Here is a 10,627-nt window from a genome sequence, read left to right as displayed (position 1 = left end):
GGGCCACCACGCTCGGCTCTGTATTTAGGTTTTGAGATAGTGTTTTGCTGTGTGGCTCAGGCTGGATACACACACACACACACACACACACACACACACACACACACACACACACTCACAGAGAGGAGTGGGGAGGGAAGTTTATTTTGCATGAAGAAATGTGTATGATTTTGCTACTTGCAAAGACAAGGCTTTTTAGCAAGGACTGTATTTTTCTCAAATTAGTTTTTCCATTCACCAAATACAGGTTAATTTTGCTTCAATCTTGGTCCTTTTGAAGACAGTCCCCCCGCCCCCTCCCCCCGACTTGATTTGTGGACCAGGCTAGTCTCAAATTCACAGAGATCTGCCTGCCTTTGCCTTCCATGCCAGGCTTTGAAGACAGTTTTAAAAGAGACAATTGCTGGGTGGCGGGGGGGGGGGGGGGGGCGGTGGCACACACCTTTAATTCCAGCACTTTGGAGGCAGAGCCAGGTAGATCTCTATGAGTTAAGAGGCCAGCCTGGCCTACAGAGGGAATTCAAGACAGGCAGGGCTACATAGAGAAACCCTGTCTTGAAAAAACCAAACCAAACCAACCAACCAACAAAACAAGAGATAAGCACAGAGAGTTGCTGGATTGTCCTATAATGGGCACAGGAAGGACCCAACTCTCTTTTGGCACAGTTGGACACCAACGGGGTAATGGTCCCTGTAAATGAAGGAATGTTCTGGGCTGGAGGTTGGGGGGGGGGCACTGAGGCAGAGGGGACAGGAGGGTCGGAGCAACTGAGCTGCATTTCATAGCGCAGTTGGCTGACTTCTAGGGGGCACATGCAGAGGAGTCAGTGGAGTGAGTCTTAGAGGAAGGTGAAACACAAATAACCTAACTTCCTGTACGCAGGGAGCTTGGACCTGTGGGTTAGCTACATCCTTGTGAAATCATTTCTAGTCTCCAGAGGGACTGGACATGCTGGGCACTCAATAAATGCTTGTTGAGTTAGTAGCAGACAGACAAGGTAGCAGTTTGTTAGGTAAGAAATAAATACCGTTTACATGCAGCTTTCCTTTGGGCTCTCTTTTCTACACAGAAAAAGACAATCATCAAGATGCCAATACAGAGAGATGCGAGGAATTTAATCTCACTTTGTTAAACTCAAAGTCTCTCTCTCTCTCTCTCTGTAGCAATTACATGTCAATTTAACTGAATATTTAAGTGTAACATGAATCCAATGAGAATGAAGAATGCTGTATATGTTTATTCCTTTTTCCCCTCCAGTCATGGTCTGTCTATGGAGTGCTGGCTATCCTGGAACTCATGATGTAGACCAGGCTGGCTCCAAATTCACAGAAATACACTAGCACCCCCCCCCCCAATAGGGCTAGGACTAACGGCATGCACCCCCATGCTCAGCTCCTACGCACTTGTGACAGTAGTTCTATTGAAGGCATAAGAAAGTTCACAAAATCAGGATTAAACAGTGTGGCATTAAATGCCTTATATTTTTTTGTCTTCACCTTCCAAGGATTATAAACTAATTCCTGGGTTTTAGAAGTTTTAGAGGATGGCCCTCAGTCTTAACAAATCCAGAGAATGCATAAGCTGATATAAAGAAAAGTACTATTTGATAATAAAGTTAATCTAAGAAATAGTCTCTGGGATTGGATCCCCTTGGGGTACACCCATGCTAGCTTTCCTGGAAATTTCAGACTTTCAAGTTGGTTCCAAAACCCTTAGGGCCAGTTCACTTGTCCAAGAGTTCTGGTGGAAGTTTCCTTTGTGTTAAAATTAGTGATTGGTAGTGGACTATTTTGGTTACCACTGACTGGAGAACAGAAAGAATTCATGATCATAGATAAGTAATATTTAGAGATTCTTCCAATGGCTCAAGTTTCTTTGGCTACTTCCATTCACTTCCATAGACGAAGTCAAGAAGAAAGGTTTATCAAACCAAGACACTGGGAGTGGTGTTGGGACACTGACATTGAGGACATCAGGGGGTGGAAACACTTGGCCAAGTTACCTCTGTCGCCGACTTGCTATACATTTCCCAGAATTTTTCTTTTCTTTTCTTTTCTTCGAGACAGGGTTTCTCTGTGTGTAGCCTTGGCCATCCTGGACTCACTTTGTAGACCAGGCTGGCCTCGAACTCACAGTGATCCGCCTGCCTCTGCCTCCTGAGTGCCTGGGATTAAAGGCGTGGGCCACCACGCCCGGCCAGAATTTTTCATTAATGCCAGGAGGTGGCTAGTTTTCCGGGTGGAAACTGCAAGAGTGGGCTTGGGAGTCGGGTAAAACGGGAAGTGAGATTCTCCGACGGCTGGCAGCTTGAGGAGAAACGCTTTCACGGAATCGGATCAGGAGCAAGAGCGAGGGCCTTGAACACCCGGAGGGTCAGCAGTGAATACCGGACACCCAGACAACTTCCGGGCTTGGAAAGGCCTCACCCTCCTCTGGATGGACTACAAGGTCTCCAGGGCGCATGCGCCGCCGCTCTGGGACCGACCCAACTTAGCCTAAATAACTAATCCTGCCCCTGGCCCGCTTGGGGTGTACCATTTGTTTTACTGGGGGGAGGGCTCCTCACAGGACCCTACACCTGCTCCCCTTCCTCAGGAGCGTAAGCTAGCTTCCGACTAAAAAAGTTCTGGGAAGGAGGAGGCTGGGGGGGGGGGGGGTGGAGAGCCGCTCGCCCGAGGCACTCGGCTGAGTACGCTCCGCCCAGCCTCCGAGGCGCTGAACAAAGTGGCACGCCCCGATCCCAGCTGATCTGCGGGGCTCCGGCGGCGGCGGCTCCCCCCCCCCCACCCCACCCCGGGCGAGACCATCGCGTCGCCTCGGGAGGGGTGTCCGCTGAGGGGAGGGGGCGGAGCGGCCATTGTCCGGTCAGCACAGCCTAGTAGTGGTGGTGGGGGGGGAGGGGAGGGAACAACAGAGCGAGCTGGGGGCCCGAGGGGGGGGGGCCGCGTCACAGCCGGCCGCTGCGACTCCACAGCCGGCGGGGGCCACGGGCCCTTCCCCACCCTGTCCCGAGCCCGCCAGCGCCGCCGCACGGGACAGCCGTGGCCGGGGAGCGGAGGAGAAGAGCCTCCGAGGGTGCCGGGTCTCCCCCCGCCCCCCTCACGCGCTCGGCCCAGCTCCTCCTCCCCAGCTCCCCTCCCTCTCCTCGCCGCGGCCCCCCCCCCCACCTCCCCCGGCCGAGTGGTGCCGCCCGCCTCCAGCTGACCGGCCTGGAATCCCGGCTGCGAGCCCCGGACTCGCGCCCGCCTGCGCGCCCGCTCCCTCCCCCTCCCCCCGCCCCGCGCCCCGCGCCCCGCGCCCCCCGCCGCCGCCGCCGCCGCCGCCTCGGCTTCCTTCGAGCGGGGCCCAGGCCCAGCCGCCGCCACCGCCGTCGCCTCCGAGCTCCGCCGCCGCCGAGCACCATGGGAGACGCCGGGAGCGAGCGTAGCAAAGCGCCCAGCCTGCCGCCTCGCTGTCCCTGCGGCTTCTGGGGGTAAGTGTTTGGGGGGTGGTGGTGGTGGTGGTGGGGGAGCAGGGGCGCGGGCTCGGGGGTCGGGGTCAGGGTGGGGGACCTGAGGGAGCCCCGGGAAGCTGGGCCGCGGAAGCCGGGCCTCGGGGGAGCGGGCGGGGACCGCGGCCTCGGTCTGAGGACGGTTGCGGGCAGGGGACGCTGAGGGTGGGCTGAGGAAGAGAAGGAGGAGGAGGAGGAGGAGGGAGGCGGCCCGCCCTGGCCGCGCTGCCCTCGGTGGGACTCGCTGGCCCGAGGCCGGCTTTGGGTGAGGGGCCGCGGGCCAGGAGGGAGGGAGGGATGAGGCAGCGGTGCTGGCACTTCGCGGTGGGGCAGGGCTGCCCCTTTTCCCTTGGCCCGTGGAGGCCAGTCCGCCCTCCCCCAATCTTGGCATGAGTTGGTGCCCAGCCATCAGGAGGGTATTTCCTCTGACTTTTTCACCTCCCCTCCTCCCTGCTGTTCCCCGGGAGATTTGCATCATCACTTCCTAAATTATATCTCAGTCCCCATTTGCTTTTAGGAAGCTGTTCGCACGTCATACGTTTGCACAGACCCTTAGTCTAGAATTCGGGCTTGGAGAGTAAAGTTCATAGGATTGTTTTATCTAAAACACCTATCAGTGAGTTTGTAAAAATTTCCCTGTCAAAAACTAAAGCAAAAACAAAAAGCCCAAACAAAACCAAGACCCAAAAAACCCCAGCACCACCAGCAAAAGCAGCAAAGCCAAAAGAACAAACAAACCCCCCCAAACAACCCCCCCCCCCAACTAAACCGAACCGAAAACAGAAATTTTCCCAACAGAACCTCAAGCCAGCATGGCTTGTGGAATGTGAGAGCCCGTTTCCTAATTGGTTCTCAAATTCCTTTTTCCCTATTAAACTAAAAAAAAAAAAAAAAAAGTTCGTAGCACAAAGTGTACAATTCCATACTGCATTAGGGTGTGTATATGTGTGTGTGGGGAGACAGACAGGCAGATACAGGGGATCTCCTCTACCCCCAGTTAGTTTAAGTTGTCAGTGGCACACTTTGGGTTTTATAGACTGTCACCTAACAGGTGCTGTCATCATGCCTTATGACTATGTGAGGGAACTGGAGATTTTAAAGAGCAACTTTTGTGATTCAGGTTTTTTGTTTGTTTGCTTTTAAATCATCGTTTAAAATTATTTTTAAGAGTGTATTGGGGCATACATGAAGGAAATGACTATTCTCTACTCTAGGAATGGTTGATACAGAGATTAGAGAGATGCTTAAGAGTAAAGATGACCAGTAGGAAGTGGATTTTAATGTAGATTTTGGTGGAAGTTTTTAAGTTCACGAGGTTTTGAAGTGAATCCTCCTTTTCAAAAAATTCTCAGTGGAAGGAAGAGCATTAGTCAAGATAAATTGTAGCATTACCAAAAATTCCAAAGATGTAAAAGTATTTTAGTTGTAGTGTCTTCAACTTAATTTGATATGAAACATTTTAAAGTTTTATTTTGAACTTTATTATAAAAAATGTTGCAAAAAAAAAAAAATCACACACACAAAAAAATCACACCAAAATTAACTAGCCCCAAAAACCTCACATCTAGAGTCGCAAGAATTATTGGGTTGTCTGCGACTTGCTGTGGTGTTTGCATGGACAGTCCAACTCTCCGGAATCTTACAAGATTATCTGTTCCTGGATGGGGTAGTGGAGGCAGACAGAGGGTGGATAGCTTACTCCTCCTTGTAGGGAGTGCAGGGTGTGGTGGGTGAGTGCTTCAGAGTGCTCAGTGCCATCACATTATGACATCGCTTTGGAAGAATCTAGTGTCACAAGCCCTACACTGTAACTTACTGTGAGACATGTGGCCTGAAGTAGCTCCCAGTGACAACCTCTGTGAGGGCTCAGAGTGCAACAGAGGTCTGCTTCCTGGCACCATGCTTCTGTGTGAAGAGAGTGGAAGGAATCCTTACTTTCATCGAGGCTTGGAAACTAGAGAAGTGGAAAAGCTACTTGCCTTTAGCCAGCCGATTTTGAGTCAGACTAAGACACTTTTGTAGTAGCAGACAGCAGAAGCACCCAGGATTTCTTGCAGACGGCAGTTTTCTGAAGCACCTGGGATCCCTTCAGTTTGATATTTTCAGTCTGGCCCCTTTATGAACTTTGGTTTGCCTGACAGAAGTAGTGACCGCAAAGCTAGTCATTATCTGGTAACACGTTTAACACACCTTTTAAAAACCTTTCCTAAGGGTGAGTGTAGACACTTGTGTAGTTTGTAATTTATGCCAAGGAATAGTCAAATTGTTGTCTTTATCATGTCTTGGATAATTTTAAACATTTTGCTCTGTTGCATGGGCCATAATTATACTGTGTTTGTCAAGGAAACATAGAATATATTCAATACAGATATTTGAGTGCCTCTGTTAAAATGGAGGGGGAGTCTTGCCACATCCTCAGAGAAGTAACTGACACAGTAGAATAGACTGTCCAGGGGGCTGTCCTGGAGAAAGGGACCCTTCGGCAAGGATCTGCCAGAAGAGCAAAAGGGAGGAGGAGGAGGAGTGCTTCAGGTGGAGGGAACACCAGGAAGTGAGGGAGAGGCTGAGGAACAGAGTGGCCCAGGGATTGATTGTGAGGAAGAGTCAGCTGCGGGTGAGGCTGAGGAGGTGAGACTCGTGGTGACAGTGGCTCTACAGGCAGTGCTGAGGCCTTTAGACTTTTATCCTGAGTGCAATGGGGGAGTCAATAAAGAACTTTGAGCTTGGACTGATGTGAAGACCTTTGATATGAAAGGTTATTGGCTGATGGTGAGAGTGGCTAGGTGTGTGGGTGTGATTGTGTGTTTGGATGAATGTGGTGTTTGTGTGTATGAGGTGTTGCCAAATCTGGAGGTACAGAGCACCTGCCACAGGTGGTAATGTGGGCTAGCCATGCCAGTGGCATGAACATGTCTGTCATGGCTGGGAAGAATACAGAAACGTGGATGAACTGAAAGTCATCAAAGAATATCTCTGTCTTTTCCCTTCAAGAAAACAACAAATATGTTCCTAAGAAATTTGTGCAGCACAGCACTCTGGAAGCTGCAGGTCTTTAAAATGAGCTAGCCAGGGCCCACGCCCAGGCATTTGCAGAGGAACTTCTCAGCAGAATCGGTCTGGCACCGTGAGAGTAGAGGGAGTTCCTTTAGGATTGTGCTTTCTCCAGTGACTCAGACTTGAGCATTTGCTGCTGCCGAGCATTGGCTCTGTGAGGACAGCTATCACAAGGGCAAATCCCAGAGCTTCGAGCTTTCTTGTGGGCACACAATAGAAGGGAGAATGCCAAGAGAGGCCTACAGTTCACATCGTTAGTGCTTAGAACAGGCAGTTTCCAGCTCTGTCTCTGTTGGTTTATACTGTGTCATTGGGATGGGTAATTGGGGTAATTTATAGAGACCTTCTCCTTACTGGGAAACTTGCTACCTTGGAGATTGTTGAAGTCTGCTCTGTTTATAGAACTTGAAAGTTCTTTATATAGTAGATAGTGTGCCTTTTAGGATTAAAACAGTGTGTTCCCTGTAACTTGGACTTAAAAGTTTTAGTGAAGTATGAACATTGTTTTGGCTCATTTTTGACATTTTTTAAATCAGGTTAAAAAAAGCACTTATTAATAATTGTCATATTTGAAATAAAATCGTCAATTTCTTTAATGTGAATATACTTCCCTCTTTTTCTCCTTCCCCTCTTTCTCCACCTTTGAGACTGGATTTTATTATCTAGCTTAGGCTAGCTTGGAACTCACTGTAGCTCAGGCTTGCCTACATGGCTTTCACTCCCTAGGGGCTGTGATTACAGGTATTTACCACTGTGCTTAGCTTGAAAGTACTTTCAAACTATTTAGATACAAGTAGTATTAATTTAATACATTTAAAATTGTTCATACACTTAAAATTTACTGAAGCACAATTTTTTCATAAATATTTTAGAAAGTTGTTGAACGCTTGGGTGTGATGGCACCTGCCTTCAATCCTAGCACTTGGTTTTTTTTTTGTTTTTTTGTTTTTTTGTTTTCGAGACAGCGTTTCTCTGTGTAGCCCTGGCTGTCCTGGACTCACTTTGTAGAGCAGGATGGCCTCAAACTCACAGCGATCCGTCTGCCGCTGCCTCCCGAGTGCTCAATCCCAGCACTTGGGAAGCAAGGTAGACAGATTTCTGTGAGTTCATGGCCAGCCTGGTTTACATAGTAAAGTTAAAGGCCAGCCAGAGCTTCTCAAAAACAAACAACAACCCCAAACCCAAACCAGAAACACATGTATATTATACACATGCACACAAACATAAACAAGAATATAATGTGTATATTCTGGGACAATAGGGTAATTAGGATGCATCCTAATCAGTGTATTTTTTCCTCTAATTTTACTTAGTATAACAATCTGGAGCCGGGTGCAATGGTGCAGGACTGTAAAGCCAGCACTCAGGAGGCAGAGGCAGGTACATCTCTGTGAGTTCAAGGCCAGCCTGGTCTGTAGAACAAGTTCCAGGACAGCCAGAGCTACACAGAGAGAAACCCTGTCTCAAAAAACCAAAATCCGGGCGTTGGGTGGTGGTGCACACCTTTAATTGCAGCACTCGGGAGGCAGAGGCAGGTGGGTCTCTGTGAGTTTGAGGATAGCCAGAGAAACCTTGTCTCCAAAAACCAAAAACCAAAAAAAAAAAAAAAAAGGCCCAGGGGTCCTGCTCAAACTAAGGCACCAGCCAAGGACAATACAGGAGGTAAACTTTAAACCCCTTCCCAGATCTAGCCAATGGTCAGAATATTCTCCACAGTTGAGTGGAGAGTGTGATATGACTTTCTCACGTACTATGGCGCCTCACATTTGACCATGTCCCCTGGAGGGGGAGACCTGGTGGCACTCAGAGGAAGGACAGCTGGTAGCCAAGAAGAGAGTTGATACCCTGTGAGCATATACAGGGGGAGGTAATCCCCCTCAGGAACAGTCATAGGGGAGGGGAATAATGGGAAAATGAGGGGGGGGGAGGAATGGGAGGATACAAGGGATGGGATAAACATTGAGATGTAACAAGAATAAATTAATAAAAAAAAATAATTAAAAAAAATTCTGTATACTGTTGTTGACATTTTGTTTTCATAGTTTGATAGAGTCTCTGTCACAATGAAATAGTATGGAAACTCTTGAGATGTACTATTTATTCAATAGGTAAACATTGAAGGGTAGTGACCATGAAAGTTTAGTCTGATGTTTATGGAACAGTTATTTAAGTATGAGGCTTAACTAGGTAAACTATTGATTACTTTGAACATTAAAAGAAATGAAGCTCAGGAGCCTGGCGCAGTGACTCATGCTCGTAATCCCAGCACTCAGAAGCAGAGGCAGGCGGATCACTGTGAGTTCGAGTCCAGGACAGTCAAGGCTACACAGAGAAACCCTGTCTTGAAAAACCAAAACCAAAGGAAGCTCAGGTTGATGAGAAGGCTTAGTGTATAAAGCTGTTTCCTGTTTAAGTCTGATGACCTGAGTTCAGTTTCTGGGACCCACATGATGGAAGGAGAGAACCAACTCCTGCAGGTTGTCATCTGACTTCTACATTTGTGTTATGACATGCATGTCATAATACATAAAATAAGTATAGTAAGTTAAAGTCATTTATAAAAAGAATATGTTTTATTTATTCTTTGACAATTTCATACACAGTTACAGTGTATGTTAGTCATATCCAGCTCTTCCCTTCCACAACCCAGGGCATCCTTACCTCTTCCTTGCAGGCTCTCCTCACCGTCCTGTCCTTCCTTTCTTTCTTTTCTTTTTTTTTCGGGGAGGGGGGTGGTGGGCAATCCCATGAATCAAGTTGTTGCTGCCTCCTGGAATGTTGACTGATATTGGCTTCATAGTGTGTATGTCTGGTGCATTTAACAATGGCTGCAATGAGTTCATGAATGCAGTGGCCATGTCATGGCATTTCACAGGACTCTTCCCTGTCTTCCAGCTCTTTAAAAAAAAAAAATTTATTTATTATTATGTATGCAGTGCTCTGCCTGCATGTACAACTACAGTCCAGAAGAGGGGATAGGATCACACCATAGATGGTTGTGAGCCACTATAGGGTTGCTGGGAATTGAACTCAGGACCTCTGGAAGAGCAGACAGTGTGCTTAATCTTAACTGCTGAGCCATCTCTCCAGTCCATCTCCAGCTCTTACACTCTTTCTGTCCCCCTTTTGTCACGTTCTCTGAGCTTTGGTTGTGTGTGTGTGTGTGTGTGTGTGTGTGTGTGTGTGTATGTGTGTGTGTATGGTGTGTGTGTGTTTGGGGTGATGGTGGTACAGATGTCCCATTTTGGACTGAGTGCTCAACAGTCTTTTTTAAAAATACGGAATGCTTCAAGAATTTGCATGTCACCCATGTACAGGGTTCGTGCTAATCTTTTATTGTTCCAGTTTTAGTATTTGTGTTGCTGAAGTGAGCACTCAGCAGTCATTCTTAGCACACGGGTTATGAGTCTCTATTAACCGATGCCCACTGTAGAAAGTTTCTGAAGTTTATGGGTGTAAACATACTTAGAAGGTAGGTTGACAACGTGTTAGATATTAAGATGGTGACACCTGCATGTTTCCTAAGTCTATTGGAGTACCTTTTAAAAATCTTTTCACCCTCAGGTAATGTCTGTCTTGTGGTGAGTTATGTTTCTTGGAGGCAGCATATAGATGGTATCTGCTTTTAAAAAAATACTATTCTTATGTGTCTGAATGTTTTCCCTGTATGTGTATCTGTGTACCATGTGCATGTATTGCTCTTAGAGGGAATGGAACCATAGATGGATGTAAGTTGATATGTGGGGGCTGCAGATCAAACATAGGTCCTTGGCAGAGCAGTCAGTGCTCTTAACCATTAAGTCATCAATCATTCCTGGTTTCTGCTTTTTGATATGATCTACTAGTCTGTATTTTATGATTGAGAAATTGAGACCATTAGCAGTTCCTCCCTCTCTTTTTTTTTTTTTTTTTTTTTTTTTTTTTGAGATTCTTACTGTGTAAGCCCTGTCTGGCCTGGAACCTTCTCTGTAGCTCAGTTGTTCTCATCCTATGAACAGCCCTTTCATAGGGGTTGTCTAAGACCCATCAGAAGACACATAATTTACATTACTACTTATTTATTTTAAAAATAAATTTTAAAA

General features: G+C 47.4%; 1 protein-coding gene and 1 non-coding gene across 2 annotated transcripts in view; one reads left to right on the top strand and one right to left on the bottom strand.

Moving 5' to 3' along the window:
• Positions 1-3,318: 3,318 nt before the first annotated feature.
• The window catches only part of Zfand3 (zinc finger AN1-type containing 3), a 219,850-nt gene continuing 212,541 nt past the window's right edge, over positions 3,319-10,627 (top strand). The window contains exon 1 of the mRNA XM_051153393.1: positions 3,319-3,473. Within this exon, the coding sequence (XP_051009350.1) occupies positions 3,403-3,473 (71 nt within the window). The 5' untranslated portion in view covers positions 3,319-3,402. The remainder of the gene's footprint in view (positions 3,474-10,627) is intronic.
• Positions 9,818-9,920, bottom strand: LOC127196019 (U6 spliceosomal RNA). Its single transcript, XR_007831424.1, has one exon. It is a non-coding gene; the product is annotated as a U6 spliceosomal RNA (small nuclear RNA).

Source organism: Acomys russatus, chromosome 11, assembly GCF_903995435.1.
Source record: "Acomys russatus chromosome 11, mAcoRus1.1, whole genome shotgun sequence".
NCBI lineage: Eukaryota > Metazoa > Chordata > Mammalia > Rodentia > Muridae > Acomys > Acomys russatus.
This window is presented reverse-complemented; position numbering and strand designations above follow the sequence as displayed.